Source organism: Hyperoodon ampullatus, assembly GCF_949752795.1.
Source record: "Hyperoodon ampullatus genome assembly, chromosome: 10".
Lineage (NCBI taxonomy): Eukaryota > Metazoa > Chordata > Mammalia > Artiodactyla > Ziphiidae > Hyperoodon > Hyperoodon ampullatus.
The window spans coordinates 82,325,911-82,349,210 of NC_136923.1; the positions used below are offsets into that span (position 1 = coordinate 82,325,911).

The 23,300-nt window shown below is 46.8% G+C and overlaps 1 protein-coding gene and 2 long non-coding RNA genes across 3 annotated transcripts; all 3 read right to left on the reverse strand.

Moving 5' to 3' along the window:
• Nucleotides 1-994: 994 nt before the first annotated feature.
• On the reverse strand, nt 995-3,308 carry LOC307058735. The gene is made up of 4 exons (XR_013811103.1): nt 3,272-3,308; nt 2,671-2,801; nt 2,399-2,566; nt 995-1,891 (listed from the first exon to the last, which is right to left on the reverse strand). It is a non-coding gene; the product is annotated as an uncharacterized lncRNA (long non-coding RNA).
• Nucleotides 3,309-8,451: 5,143 nt separating this feature from the next.
• LOC307059484 (heat shock 70 kDa protein 1B) lies at nt 8,452-10,735 on the reverse strand. The gene has a single exon (XM_079713505.1). It carries the CDS (start codon nt 10,725-10,727, stop codon nt 8,802-8,804), a length of 1,926 nt encoding a protein of 641 aa, XP_079569631.1. The 5' UTR covers nt 10,728-10,735; the 3' UTR covers nt 8,452-8,801.
• A 7,479-nt stretch (nt 10,736-18,214) lies between these two features.
• LOC307059659 lies at nt 18,215-20,020 on the reverse strand. Its single transcript, XR_013811135.1, has 4 exons — nt 19,721-20,020; nt 19,485-19,524; nt 18,808-19,014; nt 18,215-18,406 (listed from the first exon to the last, which is right to left on the reverse strand). It is a non-coding gene; the product is annotated as an uncharacterized lncRNA (long non-coding RNA).
• Between the last annotated feature and the right edge of the window lie 3,280 nt (nt 20,021-23,300).

The window sequence follows — 23,300 nt, forward strand, 5'->3', positions numbered from 1 at the left end:
TCCTGCACATGTGCAGACAGGGAAGTTTACCTTGACCTCAGGAGTGGTCATCTTATCTCTTAACTTCAGCAGAGCTCAGCTTCTGCCACTTGCTTTGTCCTTGGAGTGTCTGGGTGAAAACCAAGCTTCAATTTTACTCCACTTGACAAACACCAGTGTCCAGCCCAGGGGCCTCAATACCTCCTATCTCTGTGACCTTAAGCAAATTATTTAACATCCCTGAGCTTTCCTCTCCTTGCTTGCAAGGTAGGGTAGATACGTATCTACTTTGCAAGGTTTTAAGGATTCAATGAAGTGAAACACATAAAAAGCCTAGGACAGACCAAAGCACTAAATATATGGTGGCTGCTAAGATTATACAGAACCCATGGTCAGGGAACAGCAATGGGAGCAGGTAACTGTGTCCTGTAGAGAGTACCAAACAGGGCAATGTCAAGGACGGAAAAAAAAAAAAGATCTGGCAAAGACGATTAAGGAAAATAAAAGTTGGAAAAAATCTTTTCTGAGTGGGGACCAAGATGGAAACGTTCCATAGGAAAACAGATGCAAAAGATGTGCAATATTTAAAAGATGAATTATTAGGTATACAAACTGGTACACTCCACCTGGAGTAGTGATGGCAGGCAGAGAAACAGGCACTCTGAAGGAGACTGCTGTTACGAGTATAAACTGGGACAATTTTATGGAACATACATTATTACTTTAAATACCCAAATCCTTTGACTCTGAAATTCTTACTTTTGGAAATGTATTCTACAACACAACTTCAAATGGGTGCAAATTAATAGGGAATCAGCATTGGTATATACCATGACCAGAAACTCAAATGCCCCCTTACCAGAAGCTGGATAATTTACAATGCAGCCTTACAGCAGCATACTCTGTATATGCTGGTGGGGAATCTCCTTCATGACGATGACAAATAGGAGCAGAGAGTTATGCTTTTCCCTCCATTTTTTTTTACTGCGGTGAAATACACATAAAATTTACCATCTTTACCATTTAAAAAAATTTTTTTATTGGGGTATCCTTGATTTACAATGTCGTGTTACTTTCAGGTACACAGCAAAGTGAATCAGCTATACATATATCCACTCTTTTTTGTTAAATACTTTTACAATATAGGCCATTACAGAGTATTCAGTAGAGTCCCCTGTGCTATACAATAGCTCCTTATTAGTTACCTTCTTTATATGTAGTAGCATGTATGTGTCAATCCCAATCTTCCAATTTATCCCCCTCCCCATCTTTACCACTTTTAAGCATACAGTTCAATGGTAATAAACACATTCATCACATTGAGCAACCATCACCACCATCCATCCCTGTGAACTCTTTTCATCTTCTAAAATGGAAACTCTATACCCATTAAACAGTAACTTCATTTCCTCATTCCCTGCCCCTGGCAACCACCAGTATATTCTTTTAAATATATCTGGACAACCTATGGTTTCACCAATTGATCAACAGGCAAATTGGATGTCTGTGTTAATGGCGTAATAAAACCCTCAAATATTAGAATACTATCACAATCAATCTAAAAATCCTTAACATTGGTGTCAATATGTGGCTGCAAAGAGGTACAGCTAGATGTCAACTGTGATGCTCATTCACTGGTGGTTAACCTTTCATGTCCCTAAACCTTTCTTACCATCTTGTTTTCACTGAGACCAATCTGTTTTTTATTTGTTTTAAAATATTTTATTGGAATCCTTTGGGTAAGACGAAGTAAAGGCCACCTAATTGATTTTGGTCCCCAAATTTCTACGCAGTCCCCTCCCTCCACCCCAGGAGGTTGACAGCTGCTCACGCGGGTTAATGCAGGAAAGATGTGAAGTTCCGAGGATCTGTCCAACCCCAGGTAGAGAACATCCTTTGTGTCAGCAAAATTCTAAAATTTCATAAAAGCAATACATATTAGGAACATGCAAGCAACTGGCAGTGAAGCATGAATGTAGGGTTTCCCTGGTGGCGCAGTGGTTAAGAATTTGCCTGCCAACGCAGGGGACACGGGTTCGAGCCCTGGTCTGGGAAGATCCTACATGCCGCGGGGCAACTAAGCCCATGTGCCTCAACTACTGAAGCCCGAGCGCCTAAAGCCTGTGCTCCGCAACAAGAGAAGCCACCACAAGGAGAAGCTCTCGCACTGCAAAGAAGACCCAATGCAGCCAACAATAAGTAAATAAAATAAATACATTTATTTTTTAAAAAGCATGAATCATAGACACAGGGACAGATTGGTAGTTATCAGAGGGAAAGGTGGTTAGGCAAAAAGGATCAATTGCATGGTGACTAGACTTATTGTGGTGATTGCTTTCTAGTGTATACAAATATCCAAAACATTATGTTGCTGAAACTAATGTAGTTATATACCAGTTTATATAATGTACTTACATACCAGTTTATATAATGTAGTTATATACGCAGGTGGTTGCCTTCCCCTGGGTGGGCAGAGGAATTGCCACACAGGGTGGAAAGAAGCATAAGAGTGAATCAGGTAGTTTCAAAGATGCTCAGAAGTTCTCAGAGACTGTAGTCCAACCAGGTCACCATTACCGCTCTGGAGCTGGTAGAAAAACCAACAAGAGACTTACCACAGTACCCACGTAGAAGGCATGCTACTCTCCACTTCTTGTCACAGCTTGTTGATGAAGTGGCAGGAACCATTACCTAGGCATCCCAGCTATCCCAACAGCACTTCTCCAGGAGAAGAATTCCAAACTTTAGGCCTTCAGCCACCAGGCTATCCCTGAATCTCTGCGAAGGGGCACTGCCCCTGCTGGGCTTCCAAAGCTCTCAAGCTAGAAAGATGAAAGCAGGACCACCGATGAGAAATACAAGCAGAGAGATACAGCCCTCCCATTGGCTCCTCTCAAAACTCCAGGTATCCAGTTCCCCAAATGAGTCAGAAATTAATTTTGACATCAGGATCAGCATCAGAGACTCTAGTCTGAGAAATCATCATCCCCAATTTAGGGAAACCTGGATCAAGGGAAGCCATTATGGGAAGGAATCTACAACATTCAAATACAACAGCCCCAGTATAAGGATCTAGCAAATTAAGAATTCAGGGATGGGAAGTTCAGGAGAGAAAAGAAGTAGGAAACAAATTTAGAACTGCGGAGAACAGCTCCATCAAGGAGGCCCAGCATGCCGAGTAGTTCATAGTAGGAAAACAGGTGGAGAAAGCAGGTTTAGCAAGGCTTAAACAAAACTTTGGGAAGTTAAAAAAGTGAGAGACACTGAGAGCGCCCGCACACCTAACACTCACCTTTATTCAAAAATAACACACCGGTGAACGTCTTAAACCCCTAATGGAGAAACGAGACACACGAATAAGTGGCTTCCCCGAGCCCAAATACTAGGGATCCCAACCCGGGGGATGGAGGTGGTCAGCGCGCTGCGGTGATGGCGTCAGCGAGACACTCAGAATCACCTGTTGTCATCATCACCCCCGTCCTCCCCCAGTACAACCACCAGCCACTCCATATCCCACAATCCACTCACCTTCGAGGCGCTGCGGACCCTCCTTCGAGAATCAGGGACCTGGGAAGAAACCAGTGAGTTAGGCGACTACCAGACGAGTCCCCCTGCCCTGGGCTGGGTCAGTTCCAAGCAGTGGAGTCACAGAGACATCAGAAATTCTAGTCTGTAATGATAGCTCATACTGCTCAGCCCGAAACTTCGGTCCCCTCAGTGTCCAACACGGCCCTGAGGTACTGAGATACCTGTACGCCGGCAGCTGTGCAAAGATGGCGCAGGCGGTCACCTTCTTCTTGGAAGGTTGCACAGCGGCCGCCAGGCGGATCCCAAAGCCACCATCTTCACCATCCACGAGTTCACTGCACAAAAAGAACGACAAGGCCGGGGCCAGGGCCCTTTATTTACGGCGCGTGGCGTCGGGGCCTGACAGGCCTATAGCTGTCTTCTGAGATGCCTGTCTCGATTCTCAGAATTTTCCACATAGCTTGTCCAAACAAGACTAAAGTTAAGTGAAAGAGAGGCCATGAGTGAACGTTTCACACTCTTCTGGGCAAATATTCGGAGATGTTTTGTGAATTTTGAAAAACAAAAAACAGGTGACTTTCCTGGCCAGGCCGGAGAACGTCCCCGACGCTGCCAGGTGCGCGCGCAGCTGAACGCTCTTCCTAGGTGGCCTCCGAGATAGTCCAGTTCCTGCTCGTGTAAACAAAGGACTTCTCTCTAGTTCTCACTTGTCCCGGCTTGGATTCGGGGGTCACTACAAGGGACTGTCACCCTGCTCTTTCTAGCCAGCGAAATCTGAATTTGCAAGACCTGTCAGGTACATTAAACTTCCTGTCCTGTTTTTTTTTTTAAACCTTTGTTAAGGTATAATTGTGTCCACTGAAAAAAAATGCACGACCTAAACGTTGAGAATCTGTTTTATTTGGGGGATAAAACTGAGGACTTAGGCCCGGGTCGCAGCCTCTCAGCAGAGGTAAGGGAGGAGCCAGGCTATGTAAGAGTTTTTGCGACAAAGATCAGGTAGTCGGCACTTCATAAGATTACTGTCAATTAGAGAAAACTAGGGATTTCCATGGTGGTGCAGTGGTAAAGAGTCTGCCTGCCAATGCAGGGGATACGGGTTCGATCCCTGGTCCAGGAAGATCCCACATGCCGGGGAGCAACTAAGCCCCTGCACCACAACTACTGAGTGTGCGGTCTAGAGCCTGCGTGCCACAGCTGCTGAAGCCCGTGCCCCTAGAGCCCGTGGTCTGCCACAAAAAAAAGCCACCACAATGAGAAGCCCGTGCACCACAACGAAGAGTAGGCCCCAATTGCTGCAACTAGAGAAAGCCCTCACGCAGCAGAGAAGACCCAATGCAGCCAAAAATAAAATAATAAATTAATTAAAATAAAAAATTAAAGAACTTCCATACTGTTCTCCACAGTGGCTGTATCTATTTACATTGTCACCAACAGTGCAAGAGGGTTCCCTTTTCTCCACACCCTCTCCAGCATTTGTTGTTTGTAGATTTTCTGATGATTCCCATCCTAACTGGTTTGAGTTGATACCTAATTGTAGCTTTTTTTTTTTTTAACATCTTTATTGGAGTATAATTGCTTTACAGTAGTGTGTTGGTTTCTGCTATGTAACAAAGTGAATCAGATATACATATACATATATCCCCATATCTCCTCCCTCTTGCTTCTCCCTCCCACCCTCCCTATCCCACCCCTCTAGGTGGACACAAAGCACAGAGCTGATCTCCCTGTGCTAGGTGGCTGCTTCCTACTAGCTATTTTATATTTGGTAGTGTATATATGTCTACTATTGAGAACAGTGTGGAGGTTCCTTAAAAAACTAAAAATAGCCTTACCATATGACCCAGCAATCCCACTATTGGGCATATAACCAGAGAAAACCATAATTCAAAAAGACACATGCGGGCTTCCCTGGTGGCGCAGTGGTGGAGAGTCCGCCTGCCGATGCAGGGGACACGGGTTCCTGACCTGGTCCGGGAAGATCCCACGTGCCGCGGGGCGGCTGGGCCCGTGAGCCATGGCCGCTGAGCCTGCGCGTCCGGAGCCTGTGCTCCGCAACGGGAGAGGCCAGAGCAGTGAGAGGCCCGCGTACCACAAAAAAAAAAAAAAAAAAAAAAAAGACACATCCCCAGTGTTCATTGCAGCACTATTTACAATAGCCAGGACATGGAAGCAACCGAAATGCCCATCGACAGACGAATGGATAAGGAAGTTGTGGTACAGATATATAATGGAATATTACTTAGCCATAAAAAGGAATGAAATTGGGTCACTTGTAGAGACTGGATGGATCTAGAGACTGTCATACAGAGTGAAGTAACTCAAAGAGAAAAACAAATATCATATATTAATGCATATATGTGAAACCTAGTAAAATGGTACAGATGAACCGGTTTGCAGGGCAGAAATAGAGACACAGATGTAGAGAACAAACGTATGGACACCAAGGGGGGACAGTGGCGGGCGGGGATGGTGGTGGGATGAACTGGGAGATTGGGATTGACATATGTACACTAATATGTATAAAATAGATAACTAATAAGAACCTGCTGTATAAAAAATAAATAAATTAAATTAAATTAAAAAAAAATTAAAACCAGACATCTCAAGTTAATGAATTTAACTAAACATGCCGCAACAAAGATCCCATGTGCCGCAACTAACACTCGGCGCAGCCCAAAATAAATATTTTTTTAAAAATCTCTTCCAAAAATCCTATAGTATTCATCTGTTTATTTGACACATTTCTCAGCTCCCAGTGGTTGAGTTCCGCCTGTGGTTGATCTTGCAAAGTGACTTTAAGTTCCAGGAAGTGTATGTGTACAGGTAGGTGATGATTTCTCATATTCTAAAGTGGCTGTATTTATTGGCCGTGCCGCGCCGCGTGCAGGATCTTAGGATTGAACCCAGGCCCACAGTGAAAGTGCCGAGTCCTAACCACTGGGCAACCAGGAAATTTCGTGATGTTGCTTTTTGATGAACTATTTCCCTAATGAGGACTCATGAAAGTAGTTGGCCCAGCTTCAGGAATTCTCTTCTTTGGCCCGTTAAGCCGTTGCTGGCGATTTCCCTAACCTTTATCATCGCTGCTGCTGCCGCCAGTGATTCAACACTTTAAGGCCTTGGAAGGCTTCCAGGTCTGGTTCACAGCAGAAAGCCCCTTGCCACCAGCTGCTGCTCCTGGAAGCACTGGCACCTTCCTGTCCTGCCTCTCTTGGGTCCCCATACCTCTAAAAACATAATCAGGAGTAGCCTCTGGTGCAGTGGCTTTTTCTCCACTTTGGCTGAAACACTGAGACAATTTTAATTCTATACAATTACTTGACCTATTTCCAGGCCAATTTCTTGGCCTGACTCTTGCGGGACCGGTATCAGTATTTCTTAAGCTTCCCAAATGATCTCAATATACCACTGGGTTGGAGAACCATGGCTCCAGTGATTTGAAGTTACAAGGTTTATTCCCTCTATTGCCTGACTGGTTAAATTTTTTAAGAATTAAGCAAGCCCCCAATTTCTGCTGCTGCAGCAGTTAAACTGCACATACTATATGCTATGGTCAGAGCCTATATTACATACAGTTCACCTATCTTGTAAGTAAGACCGGCCTTTGAGAATTGGCCCAGGAACCAAAACTATACTATTTCCTTTACAAGGTTCCCATACTTTGTCATTCCTAAGATGTTTCAGTTTCCCAGAGAGGAATGATTTATTGAAAGATAAAACACAGGGAACTTTAATTTGATTCTGGAGTAGATACTCCCAGGTTCAGTTTTGGGAAGGAACAAGGTTGGGATTTATCAGGCTAGAGGAAGTGTTAAGGACTTTTAACTGCTCCAGTGAGAAGCAGCCCCTAGGGAAGGGCTTGTGTGGGAGGAACGCCCATCTCCCCATCTTCCCAGATCTATGCTGCACAGCTTTTATTTCCTCTTCGTTCATAATTAAATGTGCTATTAAGTTGCTTTTGTTTTGCGACTGTCCATGAAAAGAACAAAAAGGCTACTGATTGTTAAAACTGGGGTAAAACCACCACTTACAGCCAGACAGGAACCACCCACACTAGCCCCAGTGTTCAGGCAGTGTGAAAAAACCCTGGCCCCCAAATCATCACTTGTTCCTCCCTAGTTTTGCTCTGGATATAGCTTAAGTGATGGCTACCTATGAAAAAGAAACTTTACAATGCCTAAGTTAGAGGGTGGTGTGATGAGAACTACTGAGGATTACTGGAGTGACTCAGAGAAACAGGTGCAGTGCCTGGCCCATTCCTCTTTCTTGCAATGCCCCCAAACTCTCAGTATCTCACTCCCCCAGACCCTCAGTTGAATAACTGCAGCTCCAGTGACCTTCGTTGAACATGTTGCTTGCCTACAGCACATTTCTGCTCAAAATGATCTAGATCTTTGGAACTGAGGCCATTCAGACAAATGCTTTATTTTGAAAGGAGGCAACCAAAACTAAGAGGCTAAATAATTTGCACTAAGTCACTCAAGTGGGATTTATAAAACAGAGTATGAATCTGCATCTCATTTTTACTGTTTTGTCCACCCCTAAATTCATAACTTAAATAAAAGACTGGAAGACTCACAGGTCTAGTAAGAAATGAACAGCTCTGCACACAGTGAGTGCAAGACCCTAGGGAACCACGAACCCATCTCAACACTGCCTTTAACACCACAACAGTCTCTCCTCCCCAAAACCCTACTGCAGCTCCCATCCCTACTTGTACCTAAAACAAACCCCACCCCAATCAAAATGGGCACTTGGAATTTGTTTTCTGTCATGGATGTGATTTACCACTTACAATAAAGTCCCAACAAAAACAGCCATACCCACGGCTCCAAATACGTATGATACTCTCTTCAGAAGTACAGCCCTTTCATGGTCTATGGATTTCAGAGAAGAGACTATTATCCCTCTCCAAGTAAAAGCAGACATACATATTTAACATTTTATTCTTATTCCTTAAGCATGCAAATTTTTAATTCCATAAGTTTTGGTATGTTTACAAAGCAAAAAATAGGACAGAAGGTGGCAGTGTTAATCCATTTGAGAGAGGGAAAAAAAAAGGAAAGCGACCCTTACACTACCAACTTACATGAAACGCAAATAATTCTGGTGAACACCGGAACTGGTTATAACATACAGAAATAACAAAGACAAGCAAGCTAATTATTAGAGGTTAAAAGCCAACCATAGAATGAACGGCTATAGTAGAGGACTAACATACAGGGAAATAACCAAGGTCCTTGGGTCTCCTCTGTCTCAAAAAGGAATACAGAGAAACAATAGTAAGTCCCCTAATCCACCTCCTCAATGGTGGGGCCAGACCCAGAGCCCCCTTTAGGGGCCTGGGCCCCAAAGCCGCCAGCCCCGGGGCCACCCGCCCCCTGGTACAGTCCGCTGATGATGGGGTTACACACCTGCTCCAGCTCCTTCCTCTTGTGCTCAAACTCGTCCTTCTCGGCCAAGGTGTTGGCGTCCAGCCAGGAAATCACCTCCTGGCACTTGTCCAGCACCTTCTTCTTGTCGGCCTCGCTGATCTTGCCCTTCAGCCCCTCATCCTCCACGGCGCTCTTCATGTTGAAGGCGTACGACTCCAGGGCGTTCTTGGCAGACACCCTCTCGCGCTGGACCTCGTCCTCGGCTTTGTACTTCTCCGCCTCCTGCACCATGCGCTCGATCTCCTCCTTGCTCAGCCGGCCCTTGTCGTTGGTGATGGTGATCTTGTTGGCCTTGCCCGTGCTCTTGTCCATGGCCGTGACGTTCAGGATGCCATTGGCGTCGATGTCGAAGGTCACCTCGATCTGGGGCACTCCCCTGGGCGCCGGTGGGATGCCGCTCAGCTCGAAGCGCCCCAGCAGGTTGTTGTCCCGCGTCATGGCCCTCTCGCCCTCATACACCTGGATCAGCACGCCGGGCTGGTTGTCCGAATAGGTGGTGAAGATCTGCGTCTGCTTGGTGGGGATGGTGGAGTTGCGCTTGATCAGGGCAGTCATCACGCCCCCAGCCGTCTCCAGCCCCAGCGACAGGGGCGCCACGTCCAGCAGCAGCAGGTCCTGCACGTTCTCAGACTTGTCTCCCATCAGGATGGCTGCCTGCACCGCCGCCCCATAGGCCACCGCCTCGTCGGGGTTGATGCTCTTGTTGAGGTCGCGCCCGTTGAAGAAGTCCTGCAGCAGCTTCTGCACCTTGGGGATGCGGGTGGAGCCCCCCACCAGGACCAGGTCGTGGACCTGAGCCTTGTCCAGCTTGGCGTCGCGCAGAGCCTTCTCCACGGGCTCCAGGGTGCTCCGGAACAGGTCCGAGCACAGCTCTTCGAACCGCGCCCTGGTGATGGACGTGTAGAAGTCGATGCCCTCGAACAGGGAATCGATCTCCAGGCTGGCCTGGGTGCTGGACGACAGGGTCCTCTTGGCCCTCTCGCAGGCGGTGCGCAGTCGCCTCACGGCCCGCTTGTTCTGGCTGATGTCCTTCTTGTGCTTCCTCTTGAACTCCTCCACGAAGTGGTTCACCAGCCTGTTGTCGAAGTCCTCCCCACCCAGGTGGGTGTCCCCGGCCGTGGCCTTCACCTCGAAGATGCCGTCGTCGATCGTCAGGATGGACACGTCGAACGTGCCCCCGCCCAGGTCAAAGATGAGCACGTTGCGCTCCCCCTTGCCCGTCCGGTCCAGGCCGTAGGCGATGGCGGCAGCCGTGGGCTCGTTGATGATCCTCAGCACGTTCAGCCCCGCGATCACCCCGGCATCCTTGGTGGCCTGGCGCTGCGAGTCGTTGAAGTAGGCCGGCACGGTGATCACCGCGTTGCTTACCGGGTGGCCCAGGTACGCCTCGGCGATCTCCTTCATCTTGGTCAGCACCATCGACGAGATCTCCTCGGGGTAGAACGCCTTGGTCTCCCCCTTGTAGCTCACCTGCACCTTGGGCTTGTCACCGTCGTTGATCACCCGGAAAGGCCAGTGCTTCATGTCCGACTGCACCACAGGGTCGCCAAACTTGCGGCCGATCAGCCGCTTCGCGTCAAACACGGTGTTCTGTGGGTTCAGCGCCACCTGGTTCTTGGCCGCGTCGCCGATGAGCCGCTCGGTGTCCGTGAAGGCCACGTAGCTGGGGGTGGTGCGGTTGCCCTGATCGTTGGCGATGATCTCTACTTTGCCGTGCTGGAACACCCCCACGCAGGAGTAGGTGGTGCCCAGATCGATGCCAATGGCCGTGCTTTTCGCCATGCCGGTGTCCTGCCCTCTCGGCTCCGCAACGAACTTCAGACCTGAAAACGGCCAACGAGTCCAGCGACGAGGAGCTCGGTCCTTTCGGAATCCGAAAACGGAACGCGCCGGTGCCGCTCGGGGTGGCCCTCGCAGATAGTGTGTCTGCGGAAGCTGCGCTCACCAGCCGCCCAAATCCTAGCAGCTCTCTCCGGGCTCTCCGTTTCTCTGAGGGCGGCTCTGTGTTTATGGGTTTTCATCAAGCTCCGCCTTTTCCCTCCTCAGCCAGTCACCGAGCTCAGTGGGGCTGCGGGTCGGGAATATTCCAGGGGTTTCGCCTCAGGTCCTGCCCCCTGGTTTTCGGGGACCAATCAGCTCCCTGGGTGCCGCCCCTCCCAGAACTCTCCAGACTCTTCTCGGATTCGCTGGAGGAAACTGGAGTCCTAAGGGGAGGGGGGAGAGGCGCTGGGAAGAGTCGTTGTTGACTCCGCTCACCCAGTCTCCGTTTCCCTGGCGAGCCGCCTGCCAAGTAGTTGGATGTCGACTGGGAGGCTTGTAATAAGTAGGGCGGTGAGAGGGTCGTGGGGCCCAAATAAGCTTGGTCATTTAAAGTAGGATTAGGGGGTACACGATTCCGGGGAGACCGAAATTACAGAAAGATCCGGAGTTTCTCTAAGAGGGTGGGGTATCTGTGGCCCAAAGAGACGCTGATTGGAGCCTGACGCTGATGGAAGCAGCCGCGTTTGGGCCGGTTCGCGGAGGGGCCGGGCTGCCTGAGAATTGCCTTGGCCATCCCGGCGTTTTTCCCATCTTATTTTTAAAATAGGAAGGACAAGGAAAGAGACAATGCAGTATAGTTTTGGCGTCGTCTTTAGCCCTATATGGATGGAATATCTGGGGATGGGAAAATTTGAATTTTCAAAAGAAAAGTAATCAGGTAAACAGACGGTGCTTAAATTGGAGAAGGCTCCCAACGCCTTAGAAGGGACATGTTCGGTCAGGGGCGTGGGGAGGGAAGGGGAGGGTTGGATCCACCGCGCCCCTGTCCCCGCCCAGAACCAATCCCGTTTTCCTCGGGCTGGACTGGGGCTTGAGGAAGAAAAAAAATCTCTATAGAAATTCAGCTATCATTAGGCCTTTGGGGCTTCTCCCAGTTCCTCATCTTTCCCAGCCTGGGGTCCGGGCCTCCCCCCTGTTTCCTTTCTGCCTTCTTCATTCCTGGTTCAGCCTCGGATGATTGGTGGTGCCAGGATTAATCTTAAGTCCGGAATTCGGCCTTCTGCCTTGTCACTTGCAGCCTCTAGGCTGTCCACCGCTTTAAAATAAATGTGATGTGGTGATGAGCCTGCGAGGGCGGGGCGGGAATGTTCACTCCTCTTTAACAGCATCATATGCTACAGCAGGTTGGCAGGTGGCTCACTTAAAAGCAAACTGGTCGGGATGGTGCTGTAAAGTGGGAGGTTGGCGGGACCCAGATTCTAGCTCCTTTAAAACTTCCCATTATTTGCTGTGCACGTAGTTCTTCCACTTAGTTTTTTAGCCTGGATTTCAACTCTCTGTGCGTTACCTTCCTTCCTGTTTTAGATACAATTATATTTGGTAATTTGTTTTGGCCTTTGTTTCTTCATCCTTTGTGAGCAATGCAAGACCGCTTGTTAAGCGCCTAAAATGAAAATGTGAGGGACATTAAAGCAACAGTGCGGGGTTCACAACCCACAGAAAAATAGACTCATTGCTGTACTCACATGTCTTGAGCATAGAAAACATAAGAGCACAAGTGGGAGGAGGCAGGTTTTTTTGTTTGTTTATTTTATTTATTTATTTTGGCTGTGTTGCATATTCGTTGCTGCACGCAGGCTTTCTCTAGTTGTGGCAAGTGGGGGCTCCTCATTGCTGTGGCTTCTCTCATTTTGGAGCACGGGCACTTGGGCTGCAGTAGTTGCGGCACACGGGCTCAGCAGTTGTGGCGCACGGGCTCAGTTGCTTTGCGGGCATGTGGAATTTTCCCGAACCAGGGATCGAACCCGTGTCCCCTGCATTGTCAGGTGGATTCTCAACCACTGCGCCACCATGGAAGCCCCAGTGCTATGCATTTCTTTTTGCTTTTACTATGATACTTAACTCCAAACACTATATTGTTTTTTAAATTTTATTTTATTGAAGTAAGGTTGATTTACAATGTTGTGTTAATGTCTGCTCTACAACAAAGTGATTGTTTCATGTTCTTTTCTATCCGGTTTATCACAGGATATTGAATATACTGTGCTATACAGTAGGAACTTTAAACAATATATTGTTTAGTGGTAAATGTTTTTAAGCATGACATACTATTTTTCTGTGATCTGCTTTTTTTCTTCACATTGTGAGATTAATCCACACTGGTATGTTAGTAATCCTACTGCTGCATGTAACACATGGTGTTTTTTTTGTTTTTTGTTTTTTTTTTTGCAGTACGCAGGCCTTTCACTGTTGTGGCCTCTCCCGTCGCGGAGCACAGGCTCCAGATGTGCAGGCTCCGGATGCGCAGGCTCAGCGGCCATGGATCACGGGCCCAGCCGCTCCGCGGCATGTGGGATCCTCCCGGACAGGGGCACGAACCCGTGTCCCCTGCATCGGCAGGCGGACTCTCAACCACTGCGCCACCAGGGAAGCCCACACATGGTGTATTTTATGAATATACCCCCATTTCCCTATTGGAGAACACTTGGGTTCCTTTTTTTCTCCCCCTCAACCAACAGTGCCATCCAGGATGTGTATATTAATCCTTGTATCTGTATGTGACTGTTTAGGGTGCATCACCAGCAGTGGAAACACTGGGTTGAAGAGAGCGTGCCTCATTTGTAGTAGGTACTGCTAAACTGTTTTCCAAAGGCATTCTATAAAGTTCTATTCCTGCAAACAATGTCCAAAACAGTTTTTATTTCTTGGCTCTAGGATTTCCTCACAAACCAAATTATATCCAGAAGCTTTGTTGGAGGCTGTTGCATCACGCAGAGGAGCTAAGTGAGCCGATGGTGGATCCCACCAGAGTCAAGGAGCAGTAGAGTTGTGAGGTGCGGCCAAATTTTGGTGTTAAGGTATCGCCAGCATGATTTGCTGACAAATTGGATATAGAATATGCAAACAGGACTCAAGCAGACTCCAAGGGTTCAGGCACAAGCAACAGGCAGGTAGAGGTATCATTCTGAAGGGGCTTGCGCACTAGCCAGTTGCTAAGGATTCCAGGGATGAGATGCCTGGGGAAACAGGTCTGGGAGGCTCACGGTCTTCAGTAGCTGAGATGGCAGGCCAGGCTCTGCATAGATTAATTTTAGAGAGCTATGAGATCTGCCTAGTGGGTTGGGAGGACTGGTTACTTCTGAAAGTGCTCCTGGGGGTGAAGAAGATTCAGTGTGCTTTGGGGTAGGGGTCTTATCAAATCACTGTCACCACTGTGAAGAGAGGCTGTGGGGCTCAAGAGTGCGAGGACTGGAAAGTGATTTCCAGGCCTGGAATTAAGGAAACTTCACGTGACCATCTTCACCATGGCTGTAGCTCTTTTTTTTTTTATACATTCATTCGTTTATTTATTTATTTATGGCTGTGTTGGGTCTTCGTTGCTGCACGCAGGCTTTCTCTAGTTGCGACGAGCCGGGTCTACTCTTTGGTTGCGGCTCATGGCCTTCTCATTGCAGTGGCTTCTCTTGGTGCGGAGCACGGGCTCTAGGTGTGCAGGCTTCAGCAGTTGTGGCTCACGGGCTCTAGAGCGCAGGCTCAGGAGTTGTGTTGCACGGGCCCAGTTGCTCCGTGGCATGTGGGATCCTCCTGAACCAGGGATCAGATCGAACCCATGTACCCTGGATTCTTAACCGCTGCACCACCATGGAAGTCCCTCAATCTTATACTCTAAACCTGGGACTGACACAGGAAGGAGGGTCTGAACACCTAGGGCAGGACTTGGATCATACAAATGAGGGCGAGAGAATGCAGAAGAGACCCTATGGACAAGAAATGAAGTTGACCATTTAATAGTAATGTCAAGGACTAAGGAAAACTGGATGAGGTATTGACTAGGCTATGTTAGCTGTCTAAGCTATTTGGAATAATCTAATTATAGCTAATGCCTAGATAAGGCTTACTATGTGTTAGGCAGTTTTAAGTGCATTTACATATAGTTAAACCTAACAACTCAGTAGGAGTAGGTACTCTTTTATCCATTTATAAATGAGGAAATAGCGTGGCTAAGTAACTTAGCCAAAGTAGAACAGCTATAAGTATTCAGTCTGGCTCCCTACATCTTAACCAGTCCCCTGTGCTTCCTATGTGATACTGTCACCCTAGAAAAATGCACTTACAAATGCAAGTCCTCATGTACACTACCCAGAGACACCCATCAACCTAGAATTGTTTTTTTGTTTTTTTTTTGCATAAATAAAAATGGGCAGAAATGTGTTTGGAAGGATGGAATCTAAACTATAGGGAAGTACGTGAACAAAAAAGAACCAAGCTGCAACATAACTACATGGAGTATTAGTCCCTATTTCTGAAGCTCAAAAAGATACAAAATACAAAACCAAACAATATTTTAGGGACTCATTGAATTCAGAGTACAAAGAAAAGCCAAAGAATGATACAGCCACAATTCAGCTGGGTGACATCCTCTGAGTGGGAGGGAGAAAAAGAAAAATGGAATCAAAGAAGGGTTTGCTTCAGTTATTGGAAATGTTTAAAGCTAGGCCGTAGATATATTATATACTAGACAGAAAGGAATTTGAATCCTGACTGACACTGATCTCAGAGAGACCAGTGAGTGGTCCTGAAGAGAGATCTTAGTTCCTGCCAGGGAATAGAACCTAGCCGCTGGTCCACCAGGGGCTAGAGGCTAAAAGCAAAGTTCCCTGGCTCTTCCCCATTTGAAAGCAAGAATGTTTCAAGGAGGCAAAAATTGTAAGAACAGGTACAAAGTATATTATTAGAGACACAGCACAATTGGGAGAACAGCACACAGGGAAACAGTTTAAGACAGAAGCAAGGCAGAAATACACAGAAAGGATATGGGCATCCTCTCTGAGGAGTACCGTAAAAGGGCGATTTAAATCACATATAGGACGGGTCTTCTGGGTCTTTGGTTACCTTTAGCCAATTATCTTGTTTCTTTTTTCACAACTGACCAGTCCTAGGACCCTCCCCAAGATGCGAGTGCAGCTTTTTGCCAAGAAGGATTCCACTGCAGAGGCCTGTGGGAGGTATGTCCACACTTATTATGGGGTGGTGCCCCCTCCCTTTTTGACCCCCAAGGAGCTTTCCTGCGCATGTGCAGACAGGGAAGTTTACCTTGACCTCAGGAGTGGTCATCTTATCTTAACTTCAGCAGAGCTCAGCTTCTGCCACTTGCTTTGTCCTTGGAGTGTCTGGGTGACAACCAAGCTTCAATTTTACTCCACTGACAAACACCAGTGTCCAGCCCAGGGGCCTCAATACCTCCTATCTCTGTGACCTTAAGCAAATTATTTAACATCCCTGAGCTTTCCTATCCTTGCCTGCAAGGTAGGGTAGATACATATCTACTTTGCAAGGTTTTAAGGATTCAATGAAGTGAAACATAAAAAGCCTAGGACAGACCAAAGCACTAAATATATGGTGGCTGCTAAGATTATACAGAACCCGTGGTCAGAGAATAGCAATGGGAGCAGGTAACTGTGTCCTGTAGAGAGTACCAAACAGGGCAATTTCAAGGACAGGAAAAGAAAAAAAGATCTGGCAAAGACGATTAAGGAAAATAAAAGTTGGAAAAAATCTTTGCTGAGTGGGGACCAAGCTGGAAACGTTCCATAGGAAAACAGATGCAAAAGATGTGCAATATTTAAAAGATGAATTATTAGGTACACAAACTGGTACACTCCACCTGGAGTAGTGATGGCAGGTAGAGAAACAGGCACTCTGAGGGAGACTGCTGTTACGAGTATAAACTGGGACAACTTTATGGAACATACATTATTACTTTAAATACCCAAATCCTTTGACTCTGAAATTCTTACTTTTGGAAATGTATTCTACAACACAACTTCAAATGGGTGCAAATTAATAGGGAATCAGCACTGGTATATACCATGACCAGAAACTCAAATGCCCCCTTACCAGAAGCTGGATAATTTACAATGCAGCCTTACAGCAGCATACTCTGTACATGCTGGTGGGGAATCTCCTTTATGACGATGACAAACAGGAGCAGAGAGTTATGCTTTTCCCCCCATTTTTTTTACTGTGGTGAAATACACATAAAATTTACCATCTTTACCATTTTAAAAAAATTTTTTATTGGGGTATCGTTGATTTACAATGTCGTGTTACTTTCAGGTATACAGCAAAGTGAATCAGCTATACATATATCCACTCTTTTTAGTTAAATTCTTTTCCCATATAGGCCATTTCAGAGTATTCAGTAGAGTCCCCTGTGCTATACAATAGCTCCTTATTAGTTACCTTCTTTATATGTAGTAGCATGTATGTGTCAATCCCAATCTTCCAATTTATCCCCCTCCCCATCTTTACCACTTTTAAGCATACAGTTCAGTGGTAATAAACACATTCATCACATTGAGCAACCATCACCACCATTCATCCCCGTGAACTCTTTTCATCTTCTAAAATGGAAACTCTATACCCATTAAACAGTAACTTCATTTCCTCATTCCCTGCCCCTGGCGACCACCAGTATATTCTTTTAAAATATATCTGGACAACCTATGTTTTCACCAATGGATCAACAGGCAAATTGGATGTCCGTGTTAATGGTGTCATAAAAACCTCAAATATTAGAATACTATCACAGTCAATCTAGAAATCCTTAACATTGGTGTCAATATGTGGCAAATCTACTTTTTGTATGTGGCTGCAAAGAGGTACAGCTAGATGTCAACTGTGATGCTCATTCACTGGTGGTTAACCTTTCATGTCCCTAAACCTTTCTTACCATCTTGTTTTCACTGAGACCAATCTGTTTTTTATTTGTTTTAAAATATTTTATTGGAATCCTTTGGGTAAGACGAAGTAAAGGCCACCTAATTGATTTTGGTCCCCAAATTTCTACGCAGTCCCCTCCCTCCACCCCAGGAGGTTGACAGCTGCTCACGCGGGTTAATGCAGGAAAGATGTGAAGTTCCGAGGACCTGTCCAACCCCAGGTAGAGAACATCCTTTGTGTCAGCAAAATTCTAAAATTTCATAAAAGCAACACATATTAGAAACATGCAAGCAACTGGCAGTAAAGCATGAATCTAGGGCTTCCCTGGTGGCACAGTGGTTAAGAATCTGCCTGCCAACGCAGGGGACGGGTTCGAGCCCTGGTCTGGGAAGATCCCACATCGCAGAGCAACTAAGCCTGTGAGCCACAACTACTGAACCTGTGTTCTAGAGCCCGCGAGCCACAACTACTGAAGTCCGCGCGCCTAAAGCCCGTGCTCCGCAACAAAAGAAGCCACCACAAGGAGAAGCCCTCGCACCGCAACGAAGACCCAATGCAGCCAAATATAGGTAAATACAATAAATAAATTTATTTTAAAAAAGCATGAATCAGGCTTCCCTGGTGGCGCAGTGGTTGAGAGTCCGCCTGCCGATGCAGGGGACGTGGGTTCGTGCCCCGGTCCGGGAAGATCCCACATGCCACGGAGCGGCTAGGCTCGTGAGCCATGGCCCCGAGGCCGCGCGTCCGGAGCCTGTGCTCTGCAACAGGAGAGACCACAACAGTGAGAGGCCCGCGTAGCGCAAAAAAAAAAAAAAAAAGCATGAATCATAGATACAGGGACAGATTGGTAGTTATCAGAAGGAAAGGTGGTTAGGCAAAAAGGATCAATTGCATGGTGACTAGACTTATTGTGGTGATCGCTTTCTAGTGTATGTAATTATCCAAAACATTATGTTCCTAAAACTAATGTAGTTATGTACCAGTTTTAATTAAAAAAAAGAAAAGTCTGGGTGGGCAGGGGAATTGCCACAAAGGGTGGAAAGAAGCATAACAGTGGATCAGGTGGTTTCAAAGATGCTCAGAAGTTCTCAGAGACTGTAGTCCAACCAGGTCACCATTACCACTCTGGAGCTGGCAGAAAAACCAACAAGAGACTTACCACAGTACCCACGTAGAAGGCATGCTACTCTCCACTTCTTGTCACAGCTTGTTGATGAAGTGGCAGAAACCATTACCTAGGCATCCCAGCTATCCCAACAGCACTTCTCCAGGAGAAGAATTCCAAACTTTAGGCCTTCAGCCACCAGGCTATCCCTGAATCTCTGTGAAGGGGCACTGCCCCTGCTGGGCTTCCAAAGCTCTCAAGCTAGAAAGATGAAAGCAGGACCACCGATGAGAAATACAAGCAGAGAGATACAGCCCTCCCATTGGCTCCTCTCAAAACTCCAGGTATCCAGTTCCCCAAATGAGTCAGAAATTAATTTTGACATCAGGATCAGCATCAGAGACTCTAGTCTGAGAAATCATCATCCCCAATTTAGGGAAACCTGGATCAAGGGAAGCCATTATGGGAAGGAATCTACAACATTCAAATACAACAGCCCCAGTATAAGGATCTAGCAAATTAAGAATTCAGGGATGGGAAGTTCAGGAGAGAAAAGAAGTAGGAAACAAATTTAGAACTGCGGAGAACAGCTCCATCAAGGAGGCCCAGCATGCCGAGTAGTTCATAGTAGGAAAACAGGTGGAGAAAGCAGGTTTAGCAAGGCTTAAACAAAACTTTGGGAAGTTAAAAAAGTGAGAGACACTGAGAGCGCCCGCACACCTAACACTCACCTTTATTCAAAAATAACACACCGGTGAACGTCTTAAACCCCTAATGGAGAAACGAGACACACGAATAAGTGGCTTCCCCGAGCCCAAATACTAGGGATCCCAACCCGGGGGATGGAGGTGGTCAGCGCGCTGCGGTGATGGCGTCAGCGAGACACTCAGAATCACCTGTTGTCATCATCACCCCCGTCCTCCCCCAGTACAACCACCAGCCACTCCATATCCCACAATTCACTCACCTTCGAGGCGCTGCGAACCCTCCTTCGAGAATCAGGGGCCTGGGAAGAAACCAGTGAGCAGAAACCAGGGCGACTACCAGACGAGTCCCTCTGCCCTGGGCTGGCTCAGTTCCAAGCAGTGGAGTCACAGAGACATCAGAAATTCTAGTCTGTAATGATAGTTCATCCTGCTCAGTGTCCAACACGGCCCTGAGGTACTGAGGCACCTGTACGCCGGCAGCTGTGCAAAGACGGCGCAGGCGGTCGCCTTCCTCTTGGAAGGTTGCACAATGGCCGCCAGGCGGATCCCAAAGCCACCATCTTCACCATCCACGAGTCCACTGCACAAAGAGAACGACAAGGCCGGGGCCAGAGCCCTTTATTTACGGCGCGTGGCGTCGGGGCCTGACAGGCCTATAGCTGTCTTCTGAGATGCCTGTCTCGATCCTCAGAATTTTCCACATAGTTCGTCCAAACAAGACTAAAGTTAAGTGAAAGAGAGGCCATGAGTGAACGTTTCACATTCTTCTGGGCAAATATTCGGAGATGTTTTGTGAATTTTGAAAAACATAAAAACAGGTGACTTTACTGGCCAGGCCGGAGAACGTCCCCGACGCTGCCAGGTGCGCGCGCAGCTGAACGCTCTTCCTGGGTGGCCTCCCAGATAGTCTAGTCCCTGTTTGTGTAACCAAAGGACTTCTCTCTAGTTCTCACTTGTCCCGGCTTGGATTGGGGGGTCACTCAAGGGACTGTCACCCTGCTCTGTCTAGCCAGCGAAATCTGAATTTGCAAGATCTGTCAGGTACATTAAACTTCCTGTCCTGTTGTGTTTGTTTTTTTTTTTTTTTTTTTTTTTTTGCCGTACGCGGGCCTCTCACTGTTGTGACCTCTCCCGTTGCGGAGCACAGGCTCCGGACGCGCAGGCTCAGCGGCCATGGCTCACGGGCGCAGCCGCTCCGCGGCATGTGGGATCTTCCCAGACCGGGGCAGGAACCCATGTCCCCTGCATCGGCAGGCGGACTCTCAACCACTGCGCCACCAGGGAAGCCCATATCCTGTTTTGTTTTGTTTTTTTTAATCTTTATTAAGGTATAATTGTGTCCACTGAAAAAAAACACACGATCTAAACGTTGAGAATCTGTTTTATTTGGTGGATAAAACTGAGGACTTAGGCCCGGGTCGCAGCCTCTCAGCCCTGAAGAGGTAAGGGAGGAGCCAGGCTATGTAAGAGTTTTTGCGACAAAGATCGGGTAGTCGGCACTTCATAAGATTACTGTCAATTAGAGAAAACTAGGGATTTCCATGGTGGCGCAGTGGTAAAGAGTCTGCAGTTTTTTAGAAAATGAAAGAACCTCCATACTGTTCTCCATAGTGGCTGTATCAATTTACATTCCCACCAGCAGTGCAAGAGGGTTCCCTTTTCTCCACACCCTCTCCATCATTTGTTGTTTGTAGATTTTCTGATGATGCCCATCCTAACTGGTGTGAGGTGATACCTCATGTAGCTTTTTTTAACATCTTTATTAGAGTATAATTGCTTTACAATGGTGTGTTAGTTTCTGCTGTATAACAAAGTGAATCAGCTATACATATATATATATCTCCATATCTCCTCCCTCTTTCTTCTCTCCCACCCTCCCTATCCCACCCTAGGTGGACACAAAGCACTGAGCTGATCTCCCTGTGCTAGGTGGCTGCTTCCTACTAGCTATCTATTTTACATTTGGTAGTGTATATATGTCCAATATTGAGAACAGTGTGGAGGTTCCTTAAAAAACGGAAAATAGCCTTACCATATGATCCAGCAATCCCACTATTGGGCATATACCCAGAGAAAACCATAATTCAAAAAGACACATGCACCCCAGTGTTCATTGCAGCACTATTTACAATAACCAGGTCATGGAAGCCACCTAAATGCCCATCGACAGACGAATGGATAAAGATGTGGTACAGATCTACAGTGGAATATTACTCAGCCATAAAAAGGACGAAATTGGGTCATTTGTAGAGACGTGGATGGATCTAGAGACTGTCATACAGAGTGAAGTAACTCAGAAGGAGAAAAACAAATATTGTATATTAACGCATATATGTGGAACCTAGAAGAATGGTACAGATGAACCGGTTTGCAGGACAGAAATAGAGACACAAATGTAGAGAACAAACATATGGACACCAAGGGGGGAAAAGGGGCCGGGGTGGGGGAATGGTGGTGGGATGAACTGGGCAATTGGAATTGACATGTATACACTGATGTGTATAAAATGGATGACTGATAAGAACCTGCTGTATAAAAAATAAATAAATTTTTTAAAGAAAAATTAGGGCTTCCCTGGTGGCGCAGTGGTTGAGAGTCTGCCTGCCGATGCAGGGGACACGGGTTCGTGCCCCGGACCAGGAGGATCCCACGTGCCGCGGAGCGGCTAGGCCCTTGAGCAATGGCCGCTGAGCCTGCGCGTCCGGAGCCTGTGCTCCGCAACGGGAGAGGCAACAACAGTGAGAGGCCCGCATACAGGGAAAAAAAAAAAAAAAATTCAAGAAAACCAGACATCTCAAATTAATGAATTTAACTAAACATGCCGCAACAAAGATCCCATGTGCCACAGCCAAGACCCGGTGCAGCCCAAAATAAATATTTAAAAAAAAAGTCTCTTCCAAGAATTCTATAGTATTCATCTGTTTATTTGACACATTTCTCAGCTCCCAGTGGTTGAGTTCCGCCTGTGGTTGATGTTGCAAAGTGACTTTAAGTTCCAGGAAGTGTATGTGTACAGGTAGGTGATGACTTCTCATATTCTAAAGTGGCTGTATTTATTGGCCGTGCCGCGCAGCGTGCAGGATCTTAGGATTGAACCAGGCCCACAGTGAAAGGGCCGAGTCCTAACCACTAGGCAACCAGGAAATTTCGTGATGTTGCTTTTTGATGAACTATTTCCCTAATGAGGACTCATGAAAGTAGTTGGCCCAGCTTCAGGAATTCTCTTCTTTGGCCCGTTAAGCCGTTGCTGGCGATTTCCCTAACCTTTATCATCGCTGCTGCTGCCGCCAGTGATTCAACACTTTAAGGCCTTGGAAGGCTTCCAGGTCTGGTTCACAGCAGAAAGCCCCTTGCCACCAGCTGCTGCTCCTGGAAGCACTGGCACCTTCCTGTCCTGCCTCTCTTGGGTCCCCATACCTCTAAAAACATAATCAGGAGTAGCCTCTGGTGCAGTGGCTTTTTCTCCACTTTGGCTGAAACACTGAGACAATTTTAATTCTATACAATTACTTGACCTATTTCCAGGCCAATTTCTTGGCCTGACTCTTGCAGGACTGGTATCAGTATTTCTTAAGCTTCCCAAATGATCTCAGTATACCACTGGGTTGGAGAACCATGGCTCCAATGATTTGAAGTTACAAGGTTTATTCCCTCTATTGCCTGACTGGTTAAATTTTTTAAGAATTAAGCAAGCCCCCAATTTCTGCTGCTGCAGCAGTTAAACTGCACATACTATATGCTATGGTCAGAGCCTATAATATTACATACAGTTCACCTATCTTGTAAGTAAGACCGGCCTTTGAGAATTGGCCCAGGAACCAAAACTATACTATTTCCTTT